At 38.4% G+C, this 27,024-nt stretch overlaps 2 protein-coding genes across 2 annotated transcripts in view; one reads left to right on the top strand and one right to left on the bottom strand.

Moving 5' to 3' along the window:
- LOC131682937 (uncharacterized) overlaps nucleotides 1–27,024 on the top strand; it is a 501,049-nt gene that overhangs the window by 23,654 nt on the left and 450,371 nt on the right. The window lies entirely within an intron of this gene.
- Nucleotides 12,165–13,915, bottom strand: LOC131682939 (uncharacterized). The gene is made up of 5 exons (XM_058964750.1): nucleotides 13,356–13,915; nucleotides 12,967–13,296; nucleotides 12,765–12,879; nucleotides 12,568–12,692; nucleotides 12,165–12,511 (listed from the first exon to the last, which is right to left on the bottom strand). Exons 1-5 carry the CDS (start codon nucleotides 13,461–13,463, stop codon nucleotides 12,185–12,187), a joined length of 1,005 nt encoding a protein of 334 aa, XP_058820733.1. The 5' UTR covers nucleotides 13,464–13,915; the 3' UTR covers nucleotides 12,165–12,184.

Here is a 27,024-nt window from a genome sequence, read left to right as displayed (position 1 = left end):
CAGTAAATCGCAAACCTTCTAAAAATACTATTTTCCCCGTCGGAAACAATTTGTGTTGAATTGTTCCCGGCCGAATTTCTGTGTGGAGAGTTTTAAAATCCCGTGATGTTTCCCGCGGTTGGGTTTACACTTCAGGAAAACTGTCATTTTTGTGTAGACTCATTTCCCGTCACGGGATTTGAAATCCCGAGCTCCATTTAAAATACACAGGGACCCAAATCCCGTGACACGTTTTCCGAACTGTAAACTAGCCTTAACCCCACAAAATGAGCCGGATGAACTTCGTTTGACAATTCTCGGTGGTTTGTTTACATGGAAGTTACGTGAGTTCGAATGTAATAGATGAGCACCCGTTGCACTCGCACTCACGCAACTGACAAGGTAAACAAACCACCGAGAATTGTCAAACATGAACTTTATTCACCATGAGTTCATTCGTGTCGTCATCTTGTAGAACTCAATATGAATGAATTATTTCAGCATCAGTGATGCCAGGTCTATTTAAACAATAGCCTGTAGTAAAAATATAAAAGTCTGCAGAAATCTTCAATAAATGCGACGTAGAAATGTAGTATGTATATAATTTAAATGATCAAAAATGTTGAAGACTGGTGTATACATTGCCTGGCATAGGCTTTGTTCTGCTAAATATTTGTAATCTGCAAAAGATCTGCAGTGAAAATGCAAAATCTGCAGATTTACTAATATATACGCAGATCTGTTATCCTTTTAGTATTCCCCACAGGAAATTCATCCAAATGGTGTAAAAATATGGGGAAACAAGGCAAGATAGGTATTCAGAATATGGGGTTAAATGAGCAGCTTGCACTATTTTTGATTTTTTCAATAGTTAGAGGTACCAAATCATCGCGGCAATAGGAAGTAACGAATTGGGGATAAAAAAGGAAGCATCCTATCATATAAAATTTTTTGACGAGAAAGGTCTACTGAAGCTGGACTATCTCCTACGACGATTAGTTTTGGCGGCAATGGAATCTGTTGTTCATTATAAACTTTTAATGTTTTCTCCAACTCAACTTCTATGTCATTTAAGCTTTTCACTAATAAAAACGTATCCGCTTGTGCGATTACAACGGTTGGCTTAAATCCTTTGGCAGCCTTTACTGGTAACAATACGGTGCTCAAAGCTAACAGCATGTGTAGCAAACGATGATCTGTTGAAAAAAATATACATACATTAAAAAAAAAACATAAAAATATCGGCAGCGTTAGATTACCTAGCAGTAGGTAATCTAACATCTATGCATCCTACTTTCTCCAACGAAATCAAAAGAGAGACCAATTTTTCCAATTTTACCCAAAAACAAAGCCGACTAAACTTCATCCCATTAATTTTGGGTTAAAAAATCATCCCCTCTTTTGTTTTCCGGCAGTAAAATAAGGACAGCAGGTAGGTAATGGAATTTAGATGTGCAGTTTGCTTCGGATGAACAGGTAGAATTTCAGAATAATTTCGATAGTGTTAGTATAAAATTAACTTATTGTGTACGGTAAACGAGATGAAGTATAGTGAGATGGATTCCTCCATCTCACAGGGGCAAAATTCCAATGATTCTCCTCCCTCAATTTGCCCAAGAATTCAAATTCAAGAAAATATTACCGGTTTCTCCAGAATGTTTCCTTAAAGTGAATTTTGACATTTGGCTTTTGAGCCCTAATAATGTTTGTCGAGATTTGTACCAGTAACAGGAGATACTGGAAGTACTTTGGAACAAACATGGGAACGAATCTAAAGAATATTACACACCAAAGAATCCAAATTTAACATATATTATAGTCGCATGATAATATAAAAAAGCCGAGCATTGAATTGAGATATTTCTTACACATATTACTGTTGGATCATTCGCGCGAAATTGGCACCCAAGTAGAGGTGAAATGTACACAGTTTTGAGTTCTGAACGAATAAACGAATAAACCTTTGATTAATATAAATCAAATTGATAAAATATATAAAGTTAATAAGTTAAGCTAAAATGAAGATTAGACAATAATGAAAAAAAGTGATAAACTTAATAGAATAAATTAAATTGTGTCTAATTAATAATCTGGATGAAATGAATCAAATGAACGATCGAAAAAAATAGTCAGATTATTAAAATGAATAAAATGCATAATATGAAAACGTGAATAAAATAAGTTAAATGAATGGTAGGAATAAAATGAATGAAAAGAATAAACTTATCAGGCGTGTGGTATCCGGTGGTGGCTGAAATCTCTCGCAGTATTTCCGCAAAGAATTGACCCACTGGGTTTCTGTTCCCCATGTCGTAAGAGGCAACTAATAACAGCAGTGCCGTCAAATGGTGAGATAACATAGTACTCACAAGTTTCCTATCTCATGCCTCCACGTAGTCTATCGACAACATTTTTTTTTCGACTGTTCGGCCATCTATGGAAGCTGTCCTTCAATATCAGCTTCCTTCTCTGAACAGCCTAGATAAGCCGTGTAGTGTCGGTAGTGGTTATTTCAACCGGCTTAGAATTACACTACAGACCACCTGTTCCGGCGGTAAAAACCCCCAAACAGGGAACCCCAATTCCATAGTGTCATGCGACCCGTGCTATGGGTAAAATTGTTGAGGGGGTTTAAAATATTCTCAATGGCGAACGGAGCCTGGGAAGTATCGGGGCGAACTCCCCAGTATGAAGCCCTTTCTGCATTCCTATGTCAGTGATGCAGTGGACTGTTCACTCTACACACCGAATTTTTTTCGCAGAGGTTTGGCAGAATTTTTCTGGGTTTTCAACAGTTTGGAGGTTTGCTAGGGTTTTCAGCTGATGGAACTTCGCTGAAGTTTTGCTGGGTTTCTGTCTTCAAATTTCGATGTGTACGGACGAACCTGTCGTGTTGGCTGTGATCCACTAGGAGGTTGATAAGTCTATTATCTTTCTCTGAAAAAACAGCCTATAGGCCGTGTGGCATCCGGCGGGTTGGAGTATCTCTGCCAAGAATGGATCCACTGGGTTTCTGCTCCCATGTCGTAAGAGGCGACTGAAAGCAGAAATCCCTAAGTCAAGATGTATCTCCGTGTCGAGGACTGAATGGCTGGCTGGGAAAAATATGCCAGTTGCGAACGGAGTATCATGGGCCTTGCCCTTACTGTGTTAAGCGAATCTCTGACACAGTGGACGTTTTGTTTCTTCGCAAGTCGTGGGGCTCAAATGATGAGTGACAAACCTAAAAAAAATATCCAGGCGAATCTGCATCATGCGAAAGGAGCAACTGGAATCCTTTGTCGCAGATTCACAAAAAAAAAAATATAGACGTGGCTTTAATCCAAGAATCATGGGCTTTGAAAAAAAAAATATTCTAGGAATATCTACACAAACAGGTAAGATAGTATTTGACAACTCGGTGAATATGCCACGTGCGGTTATTCTGGTAAGTGCAAATGTTAACTTTACACCAATAACCGAATTTATAAAAAGGGACATAGTGGCAATACAGTTAAATATACCAACAACGAGAGGGAGGACTGATAAAATAGCCGCTTCTGTTTACTTCCCATGGGAATCAGGTGAAGCCCCTCCACAGGAAGTAAATGAGTTTGTTAACTACCGTAGGAAAAGAAATAAGCAGTTCATTATTGGTTGCGATGCAAACGCCCATCATACAGTATGAGGACGTAGTGATATCAACGAAAGGTGTAAGTGTCTTATAGAATATATATTATCCAACAATATTGATATATGTAATAGAGGCAACAAACCTACTTTTATAAATGCGATACGCAAGGAAGTGCTGGATCTAACAATGTCAAGTACAAAACTCTCTGAAAACATCATAAACTGGCATGTGTCTAATGAAATTTCTCTATCAGACCACACGCATATACTCTTCGAATATAAAGCAGGAGAAACCCCAAAAGAAGTTTACAGAAATCCCAGAAACACAAACTGGGATTCATTCTGCTCTCAACTGTTGAGCGCAAAAGCTGTTTTGAAGCAGAAATCCAAACCGAAGAAATGGAGATCTCCTTAAATATTGTAACATCTAAACTTATGGATGCTTATAATAGAAGCTGTCCAGCTAAAACGCGTACATCCAATAAGAACGCACCATGGTGAAACAAAACCCTAGGAAAGCTCAGGAAAGTTTCTAGGAAACTGTTCAACCGGGCTAAACGGACTGGACAGTGGGATGAGTATAAAAAGTCTCTTTCAGCATATAACCTAGAAATTGGGAAAACGCGAAGAAAGAGTTGGAGGCTGATGTGCGATATATTAATAATATACAATAATATAATATACAAATACAGAATCAAATTGCCTGATTCATATGAAGCTAGTACCGAAGCTCACGAAATAGTCAGTGCTATATTTACAGACGCGAAGGAGGAATGGACGTTCGACTTCTTTGAACCATTCAAATCGCCGGGGATGGATGGAATACTGCCAATAATGCTACAAAAAAGAAAACAGCATATCATTCCATACCTGACAAGAACGTTAAAGGCAAGTCTAACACTAAACTGTATACCTACAAGCTGGAGACAAACAAGGATAATATGTATACCAAAATCGGGGAAGTGCGATACATCACTTCCAAAATCTTTTAGGCCAATCAGCCCAACCTCCATATTTCTGAAAATAATGGAGAAAATGATTGACTTACACATTAAAGCAGAGTACTTGAAAGACTCTCCACTGAGCGAATTCCAATTCGCATATCAAATCAACAATAGATGCAATACACATGTTGGTTGGAAAACTAGAGAATTCTATTGAAACAAAAGAAATCTCACTTGCGGCTTTTTTAGACATAGAAGGAGCTTTCGACAATGCATCTCATAGTTCAATGCGGAATGCTATGAGAAAACATGGGTTTGATATTTACACAATAAATTGGATCAACTCAATGCTTACAAACCGTGAAATAACTAGCACGCTCGAAGACACTTCACTGACTATGAAAACAAATAAGGGATGTCCTCAAGGCGGAGTTCTATCACCCTTATTGTGGTCATTAGTTGTAGACGAGCTATTGAAATCATTAACTGAAATGGGATACCAAATGATTGGAGTTGCAGATGATGTTGTAATCCTCGTGAGGGGAAAATGTGACTATGTTATCTCAAATAGAATGCAATCTGCACTGAACTTCACTTCGAATTGGTGTAAAAAGGAGGGCCTGAACATAAATCCCTCCAAAACAATCATAATCCCATTTACTCGAAAAAAGAAATATTCCATATCAACACTTTTACTCAACGGAACAGTAATTGAAATGTCCTCTGAGGTAAAGTATCTGGGATTGATACTCGATAAATAACTAAACTGGAATGCGCACATTGAGCAGGTTATAAGCAAGGCAACTAGTGCTCTTTGGGTGTGCAGTAGAACAATTGGTAAAAAATGGGGTCTCAGTATGGTTCACTGGCTATACTCTACAATAGTCAAACCAAGAATAACATATGCCTCGCTAGTTTGGTGACCTAAAATAAAAGAGACATCAACTCAACAAAAGCTAGGTAAACTTCAAAGGCTTGCTTGTGGAGCGATAACCGGTACCATGCGAAGTACTCCATCAAAAGCATTAGATGTAATGTTGCATCTCCTTCCGCTACATCAGGTGATACAACTAGAGGCGGAAAAAAGCGCATTGAAAATAAGTCGTCATAAACAATTATTATCTGGAAATTTAACAGGACATCTTGCGGTTCTGAAAGATTTTCCTATAAATAACCTGCGATGCCGAACCTCGAAACTACTTACAAAATTATGGAGCCTGAACGGTCAACCTGGGAACAAAGTGGTCCTAGTCTCCGCCCAGGCTTAGTAATTTTCTTCACAGATGGGTCAAAAATGAACCATTTGACGGGATCTGGTATTACAGGACCAGGAATAAACGCTAGTATCTCCATGGGATACTGGCCGACAGTGTTTCAAGCAGAAATATATGCCATTCTAGAATGCACTTACCGGTATGCAAATACATATCTGCATTTTCTCAGATAGCCAGGCTGCGCTCAACGCATTAAGGGCTCCTATATGTCGCTCAAAACTAGTATGGGAGTGTATTCTTGCACTCCGACAATTGGAGGAGAAAAATCATGTTAATTTATACCGGGTTCCAGAGCATTGTGGAGTTGCAGGAAATGAAAAAGCCTATGAACTAGCAAGAAGAGGGTCTTCCACCAATTTTATCGGCCCAGAACCATTCTGTGGAGTCTCATCGAGTGCCCTCGAAATGGAATTGAAAAAGTAGGAAATCACAGCTATAAAAACAATTGGAGTACCATACCTGGACCACAATCAAAAAAATTTATCTCGCCCAATGAGAAAAAAAAAGCCTCGAGTTGCTTAGACTAAACAAAAAAGAGCTAAGCATCATAACAGGACTACTTACCGGACACGGTCCGAGTAAATATCATCTTAAAAAAATTGGTAAGCTTACAAACGATACATGCCGCGTCTGCGGATTTGAAAGTGAAACATCAGAGCATCTGCTCTGCGAATGCAGTGCATTGATACAACGCAGACTAAGAGTCCTCGGTAGACTAACTGGGTAGAGTGTGTATCTCAATAACAACAATCACTCATCAATAGTGATATGTCATAGTAGATAGTACACTTAGATTAAGGAAGGGATACCACAATAGATCTAAATACTGGTCGCAGTGGTTCGTCTCCAACAAAAAAATCGATAACATTTGGTCGTTAGACCGGCGTCGGCTGGATGCTTTCAGCCTTCTGCTATAGCATCGGAATGAGAAGGTGCCAACGGGCGGGCCTCAAAACCCGTACCGTACAATTTATGTCCCTATCCAAGGTGTGACGTGACCCATGCCGAGGGATGAATGACGGGGAGAGGTGGCATCAACACTTCGAATCCCAGCCCTTCGTAAAACTAGGACTGGGATCCGAAGTGATGACAAACACCAAGCCACGTACGGAGCCTGTGGGGCATCAGGCCGTACGGAGCCTGTGGGGCACCAGGGCGTACCTTGCCCTATCAAGCGGGGCTCTGACAGGATTGACTTTCTTTCCCTAGCTTTTCGTAGGAACAAAACGGAGAGCACTAAGAACATTGTAAACATGAGTTTGGAGGAGATTGCGGCGATGGAGGTAGAAGAAAAGAAGGATTGCGCGGAAAGCAATCTTGGAAGCTGCTGAATAGTGGTTCGTTGGAGGATGTTGTGTCCTGCACTTCGTCCATTCTCAACTCTCCAGATAGAGACGAGGATCGGACAGTGACCAAGGAGGACACAGACCAGTCTGGCGGAGCAACCGGTGGGTCGGAGGGCTCCGAGAACAAAACAAGAGGAACAGGAAGAACTCGTCACTTAAGCAGAGCGGCGAAGAAACGCTATGGATGGCTGCTGAGAAACTGCCACAAACCCACTGAAGCGCTAGAGTTGGCAAAAATCCCAAAAGGGAAGGGAAGGGCATCATCCAAGCGATAGCGTTCGACGGACACGGAGTCGCCAAACAACAGTGGGTGCAGGAAAGAAACGCAACCGAAAAAGATCAAGGGTAAGGATCCTAGACAGACACTAAAAACTGTGCAGCGCCCAACTTTCAACGAAACGACCAAGTCGTACTCGATGGCCATCATTCTGGTTGGGTACCCTGCGAATACCCTCAGCCATGAACAACTGAATGCTACTCGATGCGCGCTGATCGATAGCGTCATGGTCAGGTCCAGTATTTTCATGAGTATTTGGAAATAGAAAATTGAGAAAAGGTCGCATGTGCTTTCAAGCCCCTTAAAATAGGGAGAATACGATTCATGTATAGTAAAACCTTAGGGGCGGGTATAGCGTAGTTGGTAAATCGATTGCCTTGTACGCAGCTCACCTCGCACATAAGGTTAGAGATTTTTCTAACGAGATTTCTCTAACCCGAATAAGAGGCGAATTTTTATATTGATAAACCTCTATAATCAAAATAAAAAAAAAAATAGTATAACCAGTTAATAGTATTTATTTGCACTGAAGTAAATAGAAGGGAGCGTGAACTGTTTAAGAAATATTACCGATAGCACAAAACGATTAAAATACAGACTCTTTCCAGACATCCTTATAGCTTGTGAATTGTTTCGTTCGGAAATATCGTGCCGGAGATCAGGGGTGCCAAGCTTCCAGATTTATCTGGATTCATCAAGATTTTCAAGCCTCGTCCAGACATAAAGATTTATGTTTGTCTGATCCAGATTTTAGGGAATTTGTCCAGATTTATCCAGACAATTTGAAAAATAACAAAATAAGTTTCATAAACACTTTTTGAGAAAGCTGGAAACACAACATACCATCGTTTTTTCGTGAAAGTCAACAAATTTTTTGCCGAATTATATCATCTAGAAGCTCCAGCAGTCCAAGATTCTGGAAACTTTGAGATTCAAATTTAATCAATGTGATCTATGCTGAAAATCAAGCATTGGACATTTCCAGATTAGCAGCGCAATCACCAAATTTTTAGTAAGTCGATATATTTACTAATATACAAACATGTTTCATTAGTAAAGCGTAACAAATATAGCCCTACGGTGAGGAATGCACCTTTTCCTAAAGAATTTGGGTCATCCAGACAATTCCAGACTTTTTAAAAAAATATTACAGTTTTTTTGGAAAAGCACTTGGCATCCCTGCCGGAGATATTGATTAATGAGTCCCATAAAAACCTACCAATTCGACACAGATCTTTCATTAGGGCCTAAGTCGCAATGTACTCAAATGGAGAAAAATCAGTTTCAATATTCGGCGATGCTTTTCTAAATGTAGTTTTTATTGTAGGTATAAATTACTTTATGACCATGTTTTTCCGGAAGCATCTTTGGTTAAACCTTATGGCAATATAACAAAAAATTTAATTCCTATGTGCTTTTAGTGGGTAGAAACTAAAAAAATGCTTACGCCCAATTTGCATCCCAGTCGTGATTTCGCCCTTCAGCAACCACCATTTGCGGAAGGGCTAAACTGTGTACATAATTTTCAGAAGGGCGCGGTAAATGGGCTAAACTGACTTTGTCTTGCTGGGTAGGGCTGGGAAAATGGGCGAGCTTGACAGTATACTTTTTAATAGGGCTCAGCAAATGGGCGCATAGAAACCCAATGTAAATGAAAGGGCGCGTGAATCTTTTCTTCGAATTACATGAACATATCGAAATATTCGAATGTTTATGTGCAACAACTATCGAGTAGACATGATCATAGTAGATATTGCTTATCATTTATATAATAGAACCGCCGTTTAAAGAATAATTTTGTGAATAACAACCGTACGCCCGGTTCTGTCAAAAAATGTAAGTTTAGCCTTTATATTCCATATGATAAGAAGGGCCTAAGTCGAAATCTCGAAGAAAATGCACGTTTCGCCGTTTAGTTTTCTTTAATTATAAATCGAACTAAAAACCATTTTAACTAATTTTCACCTCAATCTTGTAGTATGTTTGTCGCATAATGTCATAATAGCGAAAACGCAGTTTGTTTACATTTGCGATTTAAGCCCTAATGAAAAATCTATGTCGAATTGTTGATGGAAAAAACCGAATAACTTATGAAAAGGTCGCAATAAAATAAAGTAATTGTGTTGTTAAAACAAAATTTAAAATATTTCGAGAACTACCATATTTCAGAAAATTTTTGTTGAGCATTTTGATTTAAAATGGCGTTTAGAATCATATTCAAAAAGAAAATTGTGTTTTTGATAGTATGAATTATAAATATGAATTAAATTGGAGTTGATGTAGTTTTCGATGTTTGGTCACATGACTCTCCCTAGTGCAACGTTTAGGATTATTTCTTAATCTTCAGGCGAAAACAGAGTTTGAATTTATTATACAGCGAAGACCCGATTTTATCAGCCCCCGATTTTGTCTACCCCCGATTTTATCAGCTTTTGACCCGATTTTGTCAGCCTCATATGAAAATTGATAGTAGTTTGATGAGCTCTAGTAGACAAACCAAGTTGAATTCGAGGAAATCTTGAGCATATTTTTCTTATCTTAGAGATCCGAAATATGCAAAAATAAAATTTTTAATTTTTTTTAAATTTTGCACTGTTAGACCCCCTTAAGGAAATTTAAACTAAATAATCAGGAAGGGTTATAAGGCTATATCTAGGGCTGGATGTTGTTGGCTCGAATCAAAACTTGTCGAAAGTAAACAAAGTTCATTTCATATCGTCAACCTGGCGCCCAGGTGGTGAAATCAACGGGGTGCTGGAGCGCTGCCAAAAAAATTTTATTTCCAGATTAAATTTTACTAAACTTCCCAGTTTAACTCAGCCGGAATGCTGGCTGGATCTAATTCGTATTCCGGCTCCGATGACACAACCGATTCAAGTTAGAATGTTTAAGGGGTACCATTTCGATGCGGCTTAGCCGCATAACCGAGGCCCGAGCTAGGTGGCCACCGACCCGCCGTCGGAAGCAAGCGAACCTGTGATCCACTCGTTTGCCCGGCTTACTCAAACATAGGGGCTATCCCTAGTTTAAGTCCGACTGAGCGGTAGCGAAGTCGGACAGCACGCGCAAAAGCGATGTGGCGTAGCCACATTGGGTGCTGGACACAAAATAAAATTGGCAACGCTAGCAAAAGGTAAACACAAATGAACACTCCGGATGAACCTATCGTCAAATGACATTTCGACGAGTTTTGATTCGAGCCAATAATATGGGCCCATATCTAGGGACTAAAGAAGAATATTTTAAGAGCTTCGGTTTCTTAAAAAAAAAGAAAAATATATGTCCCGATTTTGTCAATGGTCCCGTTTTATCAGCTTAAAATTCACCAAGGGGCTGATAAAAACTAGAGCACTCTAGGTAGAGTCTGGACAAGACGAATTTGACGTATCCAAACGAGCGCAAATTTGATGTATCCAAACCTACCCAGTTAAACTCATTCCGGAACCGGTTCGGATTTCTGAATGGAGTCATTATGGATTCCAAATCAAATGCAACAACCGATTCCGACTCAGAATCGGTTGTTGCATTTGATTTGGAATCCATACTGACTTCATTCAGGATTCCGAATCAAATTCCGAATGGTTTGACCGGGTAGGATAGGATCCGCCAGCTCTGTCCCCTGTTTTTGAACCAATTCTGAACCAGCTCGTGATTGGATGAAAGTGACATAGGCAAACCTTCGGCTTGGAAACTAAAAGTACTAAAGGGCTGCTTGGAAGTGTTGTCATATTGTGTTATCAAACATAAAACGACGATTGTTAACTGTGTTGATTTTTTTGTTTTCTCGAGATACCGCTTTATGAAGTGCAGTCATTATTTGGCAGACTAGGTTTGGATCTACACGCTCGTAAAAAGTTACTCAAAAATGAGTTTAATCCCACCCATTTCCAGATAAAGTGGAACAACCCTTAAATTGAGTAATTCCGGAGTTACTCAAATTTGAGTAAGCCAGCATGAACCAAAAACTGAATAATTATTACTCGGTTTTTGAGTACAATATTATCTACACTAAACCCAAAAGTGCTTCACTAGTACTCAGATTTTGAGTTCAACATTGCTCAAATTTTGAGTTCAGTACAAATTTAACAAAACCAAAAATTAAGTAATTATTACGCAGACTTTGAGTTGAACATTACTCAAATTTTGGGTTCAGTAGAACTTCAACAAAACCAAAAATTGATCGATTTTTACTCATATTATGAGCAGAAGCTTACCCAATTTTTGAGTAGACAACAAAGCCAGTTGTAATTCCTCAGTTTTTGGGTAGAATATTACCCAATTTATGAGTGCAATATTTCATTAAAACCCAGTAAAGTTCAGCCGGAAATGAGCCGGAATTCCAGCTGTTTCCAGTCAGTATTCCGGCTCCAGTGACACAACCGATTCTAGTTAGAATAGGTTGTGTCACTGGAGCCGGAATACTGACTGGAGCCAGCCGGAATTCCGGCTCATTTCTGACTGAACTTTACTGAGAAACATCCGGATTATGACTTGCAATTCTGAATGGTTTCTGTAAGAAGAAATGCAACAACCGATTCCTATTTAAATTGGTTCATGATCGATTGTTGCATTTGAACTGGAACTAAACCGGTTTACATCCAGTGAAGAAATTGGCCGTCAAAATTTTGTTTTGGATACAACACAATGCAGTCTTTCTTTTCTTATGGAATATTTTTACAATAATAATTAAAGAAACTTCTGTTTATTAAATTTTATGGTTTTTAGTAAGTATTGTATAAAAAAGTTGTCCTTTTATTTGTTGTCAATACGTGCGCGGGAAACTTCAATAAAAGTTTGGACGAGTCTATTCACAGTTGTCCTCTGACTGTGCGGAATTATATTATATATGGCACATGCCAGAAAGTCCCAAAACATTCTAAAATTAGGTGGCACCTCCACTCCGAGAACTGCGTAGCATTTGAATAAAATTTCCACTGCATGAATAGAATTGTTAGTCTCGAATATAACTTTTTTCTCACAAATGACGGCATAATTTCCTCTTTTCATCGGGCTTGCTACGCACACCATGTGTAGTTTGGAATCAGTTGCGGGGGATGCCACGTATGTATCTAAGCACTCCTAATGATGATATAAAATCATTACATCTAACCTTATGTATATTATATTGCATTTACCCCAATCCAACGAATTAAAATTGAAGCCGAATGTTCTTCGCCTACAGTTGGACAGCCTACCAGCGTTCTTTTTTGTCCGCGAATTGGCATATGAGAAATTATTCTCAAGCATCCTCGAATGTGATCTGTGAATAGTTTTACAAATTTAAAATTTTATGACAGACCTTTGGGCTAAATTAAAAAAAAATATATCTCACCATCTTCTACTCTAGAGAATCTGGACGGTGAATAAGATAGACACTGAGAGAAGACATCCTCGATTTTGAGACCTTCTGTTCTGTTAGGATACAATCTCTCAAACATTTGACGAATCTAGAAAAAGTGATATGATATAAATATTCATATGTTCCGTGAATACCATAAAGTGAAATAGTAAATAATAAAAAATAAACATGTTACCACCAATCCTTCATATGAACACAGGTGTGGAAACATATCCAAGATATCATTAACGGGTTTCTTTTCTTTTAATAACAGTTTGAGGACTGGAAAGCATCGGTCCATTTCATCACAAATATGTTCTGCTACTGATGCCGATGCAAGCATTACTCGGAGCAATTGAGCCCGCTCTACAAGTTCAGTTGAAACGGACTCTTCTACAGGCATAGTTCCTCGATTATATTTATGTTTTCCTGCAGGTAGCTGTTTGATGACATTCCGGATGCGATGAAATATCATGCCAGTATGAGCACCCTTTTCCTTGCCTCCGTTGCGCCAAAAGAAAAATGACTAGCATGAAAATAATTATAATTATATTAGAGAAATTAAATAAGCATAGAATAACAAACCTCATCAGGAGCAGTTGGTGTGACTCGCGTATTACTAAGTTGTGGAAATAATTTTACGATTTGAACAGCTGCCGCATGCTGTTGATCAACAGAAGGATACCTGCGCATTTAGAGATCATTGGTTCGTTACTCCGAAAAAGACCAAAAAGATTCCGTGAAAGATTAAGTTCTAAATTTCTTAAAAAAAATCTAAATGGTAAAAGTATGAACGGTATTTGATTCGTAATTCTTTGCATGCTGGGACACATCTATTATTTTCTGAAGAAAATCGGTCAGTTTATTACTGTTTTAAAAGTCTGTAAATGTCTGGACCAGGCATACGCAGAACTTTTTTTTAATCACCGATATCATACTTTTTGATCTGCCTCTCGTTTCTTCTGCTGCAAATTTTGTGCATTGGACGTATTCGGTCTATCCACTCATTGAATATTTACTAGAAGTATATGCTAGAAAATGCATGAAAATTCTCGACAAACATATGATTACGGCCTAAAAGCCAACTGTCAAAATCCACTTTGAATGGAAATTCCGGACAAACCGTTACACGCCAATCTGTGATGTTGGTAGTAAACGAAAGAGAAAAGTTTTCTCTTTCATAAACTGTTGTGAGCTGTGTTCGACTAGTAACGGTTTGTCTGGAATTTCCATTCAAAGTGGATTTTGACGGTTGGCTTTTAGGCCGTAATCATATGTTCGTCGAGAATTACAGCAAAAGAGACGGGAATGAAAGTATGCTAATTCTGCATATTTTTGTTTCTCAGTGCAGCAAATCTGTCCACAGTCTGTAAATCTGGCATCGCTGTTGCTCGATTCAACGACATTGCGGCTTAGTTAGACACTTTGGTCGATTTACGATTGAACTGTATATGTAAACAAATAAACACGCTCGCTATAAACAGAAATTGTATACCTTTAAATTCTGTTGGTTTAAATGTTTAAGTTATTATAATTCGTCGTCGTCGGTCGTCTTTATAATTTTGTGCCGGAACATGACGAATTACGCTTTCTAAGTACCACCGTCAAAGACGCATGTACGTTCTTATGCCGAAGTTTATAAATCGAACCAGATTGAAGATGTGTAAAGAATGGTCAATATTGAAATCAGGATGCGAAGAACTGATAACTATGTGGTTTCCTCTAGCAGTTTGTACTGTGTTTCATACATTTCTTTATATTTATAATCAGAAGTGAAGTTGTTTGGCCGTGCTTCATTACTATGCATACTTCATAGTTTCATAGGCTCAATGAAGTAATAATGCATGATACTGATTGACTACGATGTTTTTTTTTTTTTTTTTTTTTTTTTCCATCATAACAGTTTTTGCAACCGACCGAGACGGTTGTGCCTCCAGGTGGAAGGATTTGTTCTCGAGAGAGTGACGGAGTGCGAGACGCTGTATGCGTTATTGTGGGAGAGAGAGAGACCAGTTTGTTAAGTGTGAGTCGACAGTTGATACGTCGGAGGCGTGGTCAACGGCATCCTCGACAAGTGGTGTTTTGACAGCAAACCGCGGGTAGACGAATTTGCCTACCGCGGTGGCAGAGATCGACAGTGATCGTGCCTGTACACACAGAAAAAAATATAGTGTATTGGTGTCGTCGGGCAATTCTAATCGACGAGAGGGAAGCGTCACAGGTAGACCCATTTGCTCTATTTGTCTACCGCAGAAGTGGTACGACGAATAAGGAAAACAAGTGGCACTGAAAAGTGCCGCATCGACAGTGGGATTTTCGCAGCAAGCCACAGGTAGCCACATTTGTCTACCGAGGTGGTGGAAACGGAGAGAGCGCGCTTGTGGTGGTGATACCGACGAGCAGCTTAATCGGAGAGAGTTTTGAAGTGTTGCAGGTAGGACTATTTCTCTACTGAAGAAGCAACGCGAAGAAGAAGAACAGCAGGTGTCACATTGTCAAACAACGGGCACCGAGTTTACAACGTAACACATGAGGTGTGTTCTACAGGTATAACAGGTATATTTTTCATTCCTTTTTGTGATAGTTTTTCTTGCTAGGTAAAATGGATGAAGAGATGGGAGAACGAGTAACAGACCCTCCCCCTAAGCCTTATGCTGAAAATGTAAATCCGACTAGAATTAAAATTTACCCAGAGTCGTCAACGGGACCATGGATTGTATTTATTAGGCGTAAAGTAAAGGCGCTAAATATTATTCAAATTTCTAAAGATTTGACTTCGCGATTCTCGGATGTAAAAGAGATCGTCAAAGTCAATAAAGATAAAATACGCATTGTCGTTGGTAGTTTCAAACAAGCCAATGCAATTGCTTCTTGCGAGCTTTTTACGCGTGAGTATAGAGCGTATATTCCTTCAAAGGAAATTGAAATTGATGGGGTCATCACAGAATCGAGTTTGACTGTTGATGACTTAGTTAAGCATGGGGTTGGTCGTTTCAAAGACACCATACTTAAAGACGTAAAAATACTTGAATGCAAGCAATTGCATTCAGTATCACACGAAGGAGATAAAAAAGTTTATCGACTGTCTGACTCATTTCGAGTGACTTTCGCTGGGTCTGCGCTGCCCAACTATGTCATTATCGATAAGATTCGTCTCCCTGTTCGCCTTTTTATCCCTCGTGTAATGAATTGCCTTAATTGCAAACAGCTTGGCCACACAGCCACTTACTGTTCCAATAAGGCACGGTGTGGCAAATGTGGGGGTTCTCATCAAGAGGATACATGTAATGAAAATTCAGAAAAATGTTTAATGTGCGGAGAAAACTCACATGAGGTCCCTGCATGCCCCATTTATAAATTGCGTGAGGATAAAATTAAACGATCCTTGAAGGAGAGGTCTAAGCGCTCCTATGCAGAAATGTTGAAAAATGCTACCCCTAAACCCATCTTCTTAGAAAACACTTACACATCTCTATTTTCGGAACAGTCTGACTCTGACGGAGCGTGCGAAGGTACATCATTTGTTTTACCCGGAAATTCCAGAAAAAGAAAACAGTCTTCTTTTCCCAAGCTGCCAAGCAAGGGCCTTAAAATTTCTCCACCAATAGATAAACTGCGCCCAAAACCGAAAAATTCCGATTCAAAACCGAAATCAATTCCGCCCGGTTTTGGGAACGTACAATCCAAACAGAACACCATTACTGGAAATAATAAAATTTCGACTTCCTCTGAGCCTCAGCCGGGGGTAGGATTATTGAAATTTTCTGAAATTGTTGATTGGATTTTTAAAGCATTCAATATTTCTGAACCACTAAAGAGTATACTTTCAGCTTTCCTCCCAACAATTAGAACATTTTTAGAGCATCTGATTGCTCAATGGCCCATCCTTGCAGCGATTGTATCTTTCAATGGGTAATTCACCTCCTCCAATGAAAGATTCCATCACTGTTTTACAGTGGAATTGCAGAAGTATCATACCTAAAATTGATTCCTTAAAAATTTTACTGCATAATTTAAAATGCGATGCTTTTGCTCTATGTGAAACATGGCTTACCTCAAACATTAATTTCAACTTAAATGATTTCAACATTATTCGCCTAGACCGAGACACCCCGTATGGAGGAGTGCTTCTAGGAATTAAAAAGTGCTATTCTTTCTATAGAATTAACATCCCCTTGTTTGCGGGCATTGAGGCTGTAGCTGTCCAAACGAACATTAAAGGCAAAGACATGTCTATCGCTTCTATATATATACCACCCAAAGTTCAAATTGGACAACGTCAAATTTTTGAGGTAGTGGAATCCATGGCTGCTCCGCGTCTGATACTGGGAGACTTCAACTCGCACGGAGTATTGTGGGGTTCCCTCTACAATGATAATCGATCCTCTTTGATTTACAATGTTTGTGACGAATTTAATATGACAGTTTTAAATACTGGCGAAACAACACGCATCCCCAGACCTCCTGCACGTCCAAGTGCATTAGATCTATCTCTGTGCTCGACATCACTTCGGTTAGACTGCACGTGGAAGGTTGTACCTGATCCTCACGGTAGCGATCATTTGCCAATCATTGTTTCAATTAACAGTGAATTAGGCCTTACGAATTCAATCAATGTTCCTTATGACTTAACACGAAATATTGATTGGAAAACATACGAAACATTAATTTCCACTTCTCTTGCTTCGACAGAAGAGCTACCCCCTACCGAAGAATATGAATTCCTATCGGGTTTAATTATTAAAGCAGCAGAACAAGCCCAAACGAAATGCAATCCTGGAATGACAATAAATAGACGGCCCCCTAATCCTTGGTGGGACAAAGAGTGCTCTGATGCATATGAAGCTAAACAAGTTGCCTACAAAGAAATTATGAAACAGAAAGGGGGTATACGTGAGAACTTTGAAAATTATTTCATTTTGCAAAACAAATTTGACAGTATACGTCGTGCCAAAAAATCTAGTTATTGGAGACACTTCGTTAATGGCTTGTCAAGAGAAACATCAATGAGTACTCTTTGGAACACAGCCAGAAGAATGAGGAATCGAAACGTGACTAATGAAAGCGAAGATTTTTCGAATCGTTGGATATTTAATTTTGCCAAGAAAATTTGTCCCGATTCTGCTCCTGCGCAGAAAATCACTCGCGATGCTCCCACAAGTAACGATTTCATAGATTCGCCTTTGACAATGATGGAATTCTCAATTGCACTCCTCTCATGCAACAATAATGCTCCGGGACTAGACAGAATTAAATTCAACTTGGTGAAGAATCTGCCTGACCTAGCAAAAAGACGCTTGTTGAATTTATTCAATAAGCTTCTTGAGCAGAACATTGTCCCGCACGACTGGAGACAAGTGAGAGTTATCGCTATTCCAAAACCGGGAAAACCAGCCTCCGATCATAACTCGTATCGACCGATTGCAATGTTATCCTGCATCAGGAAATTGTTGGAAAAAATTATCTTACGACGTCTCGACAATTGGGTTGAGGCGAACGGCTTGCTATCAGATACCCAGTTTGGTTTTCGGAGGGGAAAGGGAACGAATGATTGTCTGGCGCTACTTTCGTCAGAAATCCAACTAGCTTATGCAAAAAAAGAACAAATGGCGTCTGTGTTCTTAGACATAAAAGGAGCATTCGACTCTGTTTCCATTGATGTTCTCTCAGAGAAACTACATCAATGTGGTCTTTCACCAATATTAAATAATTATTTATACAACTTATTGTCAGAAAAGCACATGCATTTTTCATATGGCGATTTGGCAACATTCAGAATAAGTTACATGGGCCTCCCACAAGGTTCTTGTTTAAGCCCCCTTCTCTACAATTTTTACGTGAATGATATTGATAATTGTATTGTCAGCCCATGCACTCTAAGACAACTTGCAGATGATGGCGTGGTTTCTGTTACAGGACCAAAAGCCTTAAATTTACAACAACCACTGCAAGATAGTTTGGATAATTTATCAAGTTGGGCTTTGAAGTTAGGCATCGATTTCTCTACGGAGAAAACAGAGTTGGTTGTTTTTTCAAGGAAGCGTGATCCAGCTCAGCTTCAGCTTCAGTTGGTTGGTAGAACGATAGCCCAAGTCCTGACTTTTAAATACCTTGGAATTTGGTTCGATTCTAAAGGCACATGGGGAGGCCACATTAGGTATCTAATAACGAAATGCCAACAAAGGATAAATTTTCTGCGAACAATAACTGGATCATGGTGGGGTTCTCATCCAAGTGACATGATAAGATTGTATCAAACAACAATACTTTCAGTAATGGAATATGGGTGCATCTGTTTCCGTTCAGCTGCGAACACTCACATTATTAAACTGGAACGGATACAGTATCGCTGTTTACGAATTGCCTTAGGTTGCATGCAGTCGACCCATACGATGAGTCTTGAAGTACTAGCGGGAGTTCTTCCTTTAAAAGACCGATTCTGGGATCTTTCTTCTCGTTTACTTATTCGATGTGAGGTTATGAACCCACTGGTAATTGAAAATTTTGAAAGACTTGTCGAGCTTCAACCCCAAACCAGATTCATGACAGTGTATTTCAATCACATGTCACAAGAAATAACGCCTGCTAGGTATGTTCCCACATACGTCAATATACTAGATATTCCTGAATCCACTTTATTCTTCGACACGTCCATGCAAGCAGAGATTCGTGGAATTCCGGATCATCTACGCTCGCGGGAGATCCCTAAAATATTCACAAGTAAATATCAACACATAGACTGCCTTAAAATGTTTTACACTGATGGGTCACGAATCAGTGAGGCCACTGGTTTCGGTATTTTCAACAATAATTTTTCAATTTCTCTCAAACTTGCAGAACCCGCCTCTGTTTATATAGCGGAACTAGCAGCAGTTCACTATAGTTTGCAAATAATTAATACTTTACCCCCGAACCATTACTTTATCCTCACTGATAGTCTCAGCACAATTGCAGCTCTACGCTCAAAGAGGATTGATAATCACGATCCATTCTTTTTGGGGAAGATACGAGAATCTCTGAGTAACCTGACAAGAAAATGTTATAAATTTACCCTAGTGTGGCTCCCCGCCCATTGCTCTATTGCGGGCAATGAGAAAGCTGATAATTTAGCCAAGATTGGTGCACTAGATGGTGAAATATATGAAAGACCCATCGCTTACAATGAATTTTATAGCGCTTCTCGACAGAGGACACTTGCTAGTTGGCAAACATCTTGGGACAATGGAGATATGGGACGATGGCTACACTCAATTACCCCTAAAGTATCAACGAAGGCATGGTTCAAAGGATTGGATGTAAGTCGGGACTTCATCCGTGTGATGTCTAGGCTCATGTCCAATCATTATACTTTAGATGCGCATCTCCGTCGTATTGGGCTCGCTGAGGGTAATCATTGTGCTTGTGGAGAAGGTTACCATGACATTGAGCATGTTGTTTGGTCCTGCACTGAATATCGTGAAGCCAGATCACAATTAGTAGATTCTTTACAAGTCCGAGGAAGACCAATCCATGTTCCTGTTAGAGACATCCTGGCGTCTCGCGATCCTCTATACATGGAACTTATCTATCATTTTCTAAAAACAGCGTCTGTCAAAATTTAATTAAATTCATCTCCTCATACTCTCATCCAAGGCTAATCATTCACCAATTAAAGGAACCTAGAATATTTAGTTTTTAAATTTAGACAATAACAGAAAAAAAAGTAAATAAATACACCCGAAAATACTAGATCAGTATGAAATACAACAATGTAAGGAAAAAAGCAAACAATAAAGTGATTTCAGTGTTAGTTTTAGACAAAGTACTAGTATAGTTAAAATTAGTCTTAAGGATTTTTGTAACGTGCTATGTAAAAAAAGAAACTGGCGTAAAAAGCTATTGCAAATGCCGTGTCAAATAAACGTATGAAAAAAAAAAAAAATACGATGTTTTTTGAAATAGAAGCTTCACAACGAAAGGCATTGCTTTTCTCTGCTCATAGACAGTGTTAGATCACCTGCATATTTGCTCGAAGGACTACTAAGGGCCGATTTCTTCATTCTCGCCTAACGTCTTAACCAGGTTTAAACGTACTGGTGAACCCGGTTTAAAATTTAAGCGAGGATAAAGAAATTGGCCGTAAGCCCTATAAATATGTATAGGCATTGCGCATTTCGCCGCAAGGTTGCTCTAGCGGAGAGACTCGTGCGGTTCAATGTAAACAATTCATTCTATCACACTTTAAGGAGTGTTCATAGTTTGATGCACTAGTAGAGTAACAAATAAAACTTTCTACTTGCCTTTGACCGTCCATTATTTGAGTCTCCATTTGCTTGCATGCGACTCGTGTAAGATGATTTAAACCGTCCTTATCTGGTACGATCCCTTGATCCAAAATTGGATACAAAATTTTCATTCGGAATTTTGCGTCATCTTCGAATGTCGAACGGTTAATCTGAAAACGTTAAATATGTATAGTACGACAAGCGCTTACAGTAATTATAGTAGAAAGTTTACCAAATTTTGAACATTAGTGGAAGTCTCATCAATTTTATCTTTGGTCGGATTAGCTTCAGAACTATAGTTTTTTATTATGTTAAGAATTGTTAGACGGGATCCTTTTTCGATTATCCCCATTTCAACTAGGTCGGCATCGTTGAGCAGAACTAGGTTCTGATCGTTTATTTTTTGGGCTGAAAAGAGCGAATAAGTATATATAAAGGTTTAAAGTGACATCTCAAGTTGTTTGCACTACCTTCTTGATTGTTGTTTATTTTATTATAAATTTATTTCCAAGTTTATTTCCCTACTAACTATCTACATATTTCAAACTTATATAGTAGTTTTCTTCTGAATCTCCGTATATACTCCATAAGTTGTATGTTTTTTTCGTTTGCAAGTTCTTGTGTGATATGCGAATAACTTGACTGTCAGTTTTGAGTTTGTAACTGTTGTATTGTAAACAATATTCGCATTCGAGATGCTGTATTAGGCAAACAATTTGATTATCCGATTGCAATATATCTATTATCAAACCATAGGACATTTCGTTGCATACTTGGTATTTCGCTATCAGTCCCGGCCGAAAGCTTGTGTTATTTATTTTCATATGGTTTATATATTTGATTGAATCTGGTAGATCCCGGATCAGGAGTAAATTACTTAGAGATTTTTTGTGTATGTGCTTTGACGAAACGATATCTACCGTACCAATTTCGTATGAATGGTCAAGAATAGTGGTTATCTGTGCTAGATTCAGGCGCTTAGCAAAGCTGTTTGTTAAATTGATGAAATTGTTGCATGTCTTCGCTTGGGATTTCGACTCCTTGAATTTCGCTTCGAAGCGTAAGCAACTATGATTAACAACTGGCCCATCCTGACGAATTATGTAGGGATAATGAGAGATGTGATGGAATTTATTGGTAGGGTTGATGGCAGGGAAGCAGGATTTGAACAACTTGTAAAAACATTCGATTTCGTTTTCCAGATCGTTAATCTGATTCAATGTTAGCTTATTGGAGAAACTATAATAAGTTATTTTCATGAGAGCTCTAAGCAATGATGATAAATTTGAATTAAATCCGAGAATCTGGTTGAACATAAAAGGGAATGCTCGAAGGAGAAGCCAACATTGCGAAGCTGACTGAGGAATAGCATGTCCACGTGCTTTTAACTTCTCGCAAGTAAAATTAGCGGTAGGTTTGTCAGCCGATTCAGTTATACCGTATTCGTAATGCTGAATAATTTGGTTGACTTGACTAATCGTTATCACTTTATGGATATTTACAGCTTCGTTCAAAACACATTTGATTACGACCATGACGACGCCTTCCAAAAGATCATGCATTGGATCAAACGTGTTATTTTCCGCTATGTTGAAATATTTAACTTCATTCAGTGCTGATTTTCGAATGATTCCGCATTGTGAAGGTGTTTTAGTTCCGCTTTGAAGAGCATTTAAATCACCTTGTATGCTTTCTTCAGTGCGATGAGGGAAGGTATCACCAATGTTTCCACAATGAAGTGCAGTACGCGTCGCATAGCACATTCTACAGAATAGACTTGATTGGGGCCCCATTAACTCGAAAATTTCATGAATTGCCAGCGTGTCCCCCAAAACATGCACTAGAACTGCCCTCATCGTAAACTTTTCACTCCCATATTGTACTACAACACCATCATCTGATTCAAGCTCACGCAAATCTTGAATCAGCGGTTTCATAACGTTATTGTAGCCATATTTTTTTACATCTCTTGAGCGAACTGTAAGCGTTAGATATATCCTGTTGGAGGATGAATTAATTGCGGGGTGGAGATTCTCAATTTTAACACTGAAATTGGTAAGTTTTTTTTTTTGATTTGCGTGATCCCAAAGGGTTCAGATATTCGACATCGTCCAGATGAAGCGAGAGTCGTAATGCATCGGGAAACCGTGTCAGGAATGGGTGTGTTTTGAAACGTTGACCATCTTTGAAACCGCACAAGATATCGTCATTCACTGCTTCTTCTGCTATCATCTTGCGAGCTCCGGGATTCTTCATAACCAGTGCTAAAATGCTGGTTAGTGGAATATAGTGAGCAACGTCTTTCACTATTTGTACACTTTTTCTTTTGCCTAGTTTGGTAATCGCGGGGACAGTTTTAGTGATTCTAGTTCTTCCCAAGACTTCTTCCCTAGGGTTTGGCACAGCACAACCCGCAACTCCAGACAAATATGCTAGGTTGTCTTTTGGAGAAGCTACGTCTGCAAAAATTCCATCCAAAGATGCGTCGTTTATAAATTTCAAAGCGTCGGTATCGTTTAATGGGATCGACTTCGATTTCAAAAATTCTCTGAATAGATTCAACATGTAACACTCGTAATCTTCTATAAGATTCGAGGTAACCTGTAAGAACTTTTTGATTTTTGTCTCGGGAAGAGATACATCTTTTCGCAAATCTGTGGCGAATTTACTAATTTTCTTAGTAATTTCATCCAACGACGGCGCCGTTTTAAAGAATATAGTATTCGTTATTCTCAACAGATAATCATCATCTACGAGCATATTTTCCGGATGATTATTTTGAATTTGTTCAACAGCGTCATGGTCGTATGAAATATTTGTAGAATTTTCTGTAATTAGTGGATGAACACTCTCTATGTGCCGTTTCAAGCTCTTAAACCTCTGGTACAGTGAACCACATTCTGAACAAAGGAAAGGTTGAGCGGCTGCTTTGCTGGTGTTCAAATTGTGTACCAACCGGAAGTGTTCCTTCAATTCATCCACGTGTCCAGGAATCATCTTCCCACAATTTGGCACATGGCATGAGAAACCTGAAACCTTACACTTTTTTTCCAGTATATATATATATATATATATATATATATATATATATATATATATATATATATATATATATATATATATATATATATATATATATATATATATATATATATATATATATATATATATATATATATATATATATATATATATATATATATATATATATATATATATATAATATAACGTGAATATTACCTCGCAACTTCATTGCAGTTTCAGCATCCACCTCTTCCGAAATCTTCTGCATGCTGGTTGTTCAAATCCACTCTTTCAATTAAAATGTATTTTACACACTACAACTCTAGCTTCAACTATTATAAATATTTGAACAAATTTTTATTTGTGAAAAAGTGATGAGCGATAACTAAACGAGCGTGTACCTACTAATGGAAAATGGCGGATGACGCTTGGAATTTTTAACTTGGCGAGAAACGGCTTTTCCGTTTGGTAACTCCAAAACGGTTTCTTGTGTAATACCCAAAAATAGAGTCCGAGTTACTCAGAGATATTATACATGACAACTCAATTTTTGACGTTTACGAACATCATTCAAAACTGAGTTAAAAGTACTCAGAATCTGAGTAACTTTTTACGAGCGTGTAGGATAGGATCCGCCAGCTGGCTTCTTCTTAAATTTTACTAATCCCTGTTGAAAACGACATACCCCACTCGACCAATGTTGCCAAAATATTTGTTTTGTTTCGGTCGTATATTTGCTCTGATTAAAATATTCTATATTATGTACCAATTTCATGCTTCTGGAAAAATCAAAGATTTAGTCTTTATATCCGCATTTAAACGATCATAACGTTTTTTCCATCGGAATATAGAAAAACAAAATAATATATATATTCGTTGTTGGACATTACGAAAAATATCTTCATGCCTCTTCATTTTTGTAAGTTGCTTTCTGAGTCAAGCAACCTCTGTCACAAGAATAATCTTCTCTGTTCGGATTTATTTTAAGTATTCTAAAACTACTTTTCTGCAAGGTTTAATTTTTGTTTTGGAGCAATGTATAGGTTTGTTCCAGTACTACATGTGATCGTTTCGGAGAAAACAGCAGTAGAAAATACACGCTCCTATTTACACCGATAATCGATTCAGTTGAAAACTGTAAAATTCAACTGTATCGATAATAGCAAAGGAAGAACAAGAAGCGACTTCCGGGATAACTTTCTCCCTGGTTGCTCAGTACTTCCAATTTACTCGGTACTGGAACAAAGACAATTTTTACATGAAGTTCAAAATATTGTCATACTTACGCTACACAGCCTGTTGATTTCGAAAAGCGGCATTTTTGCATTATTCCGCACACAGAACAGAATCCACGATAACCGCGCTACCGGATCTCTCGGGAACTTCAGTTCTGGATAATATGTTTGATTTCGTCTGCCAAATAATGCCTGCACTTCATAAAACGGTATCTCGAGAAAACAAAAAAATCAACACAGTTAACAATCGTCGTTTTATGTTTGATATCACAATATGACAACACTTCCAAGCAGCCCTTTAGTACTTTTAGTTTCCAAGCCGAAGGTTTGCCTATGTCACTTTCATCCAATCACGAGCTGGTTCAGAATTGGTTCAAAAACAGGGGACAGAGCTGGCGGACAGGGTGGCCAGATCTACCGATTTATCGGTAGTCCTACCGATTTTGGTCTTCCCTACCGATTCACAGACGAACAAGGCAAAACTACCGATATTTTGTTATTCGTACCGAAAACTACCGATTTTTATTGATTTTGGACACATCCTACTCAACATTCATTTTTTGGGTTGGATTTGGTCAGAGATCTGTGTTGTCAGTATTTTACAATTCTATGTCAATACTATGTTTTTGGGACAACGGCCTACCGATAACTACCGATAAACTTTTAGTGACCCTACCGATATTAAGGAATTATATCTGGCCACCCTGCTGGCGGATCCTATCCTAGATCCAAACGAGCAGAGCTTCTTGTTTTGGAACTACGAGAACGAAGTATTGTGATCTCAGTAAATTACTTTTGAAATTTTTGCGAGCAATATTGATCACTAGACTGAATAATATTCCGATTAAAAAGAGATTGTGGTGTTTATTATTTAAAATTGAAAGTATGTTCATAACCAATCCATTGCTGGATTTTCACAATTGAAATACTACTAGTTCTGAAGACCGGCTCAGTAGCGCTTCAAATAAGTTCCTTATTTAAATTATTGTTCACTGATAAAATCAGTTCAGCGTTGTTGTTCTCAGATCAATATCCTATTGAAAGTATTTTACGCGGAACATTTAATCAGACTGGGACAACATGGCCAAGATCAGCTATAACAGTGGAATCTGTATATTCTGCTTTGTTACTGAGGAATTTAAAAAAAATCCAACGCGTTAGAATATTGCTGGCTAAAAACACCAGCTCCGCTGTTTTCACCAGCTCCGATAAAAGATCGAAAACATTACAAGGCGATTTTATTTTCATTTTAAAGCATACACTTGAGAGCTTACACATTTTCAAGCGATGCCAAACTTTCTACTTTACGGGCACTGGTTGCCAATTTATCTAATATTCTTTTGTCCACACTGAAAATCAAAGTTACCTATTTTTTGGGTTAAATTTGCTCACTGGAAAGTTTATACATGGGCAACCCAAAATTAGGTAGAAATTTGAACATGGCGATTACCCATAATTTGAGTTGGTCGCTGTGAACTTCGTGTTGGGTAGGAATTGAATAATGACGTCTACTCAAATTCAAGTTCATCGCTTTGTACTTATATTTTGGGTAGTCCATTTCAAACAAAGTAGTAGGTAATGTTTTTGACAGCCATTGTTATTGTTGTGAATCAAATTGCATGAAGTGGCTCTGGAAAAGAATGGTAATTATAATGCATAATGCAATAATTTCAACTAAAATTAATGATTAAATTATTTCAGCCTAGAAACTTAGGATAAAGCAATTAGCGC

Source organism: Topomyia yanbarensis, chromosome 2, assembly GCF_030247195.1.
Source record: "Topomyia yanbarensis strain Yona2022 chromosome 2, ASM3024719v1, whole genome shotgun sequence".
In the NCBI taxonomy this organism is placed as follows: domain Eukaryota; kingdom Metazoa; phylum Arthropoda; class Insecta; order Diptera; family Culicidae; genus Topomyia; species Topomyia yanbarensis.
This window is presented reverse-complemented; position numbering and strand designations above follow the sequence as displayed.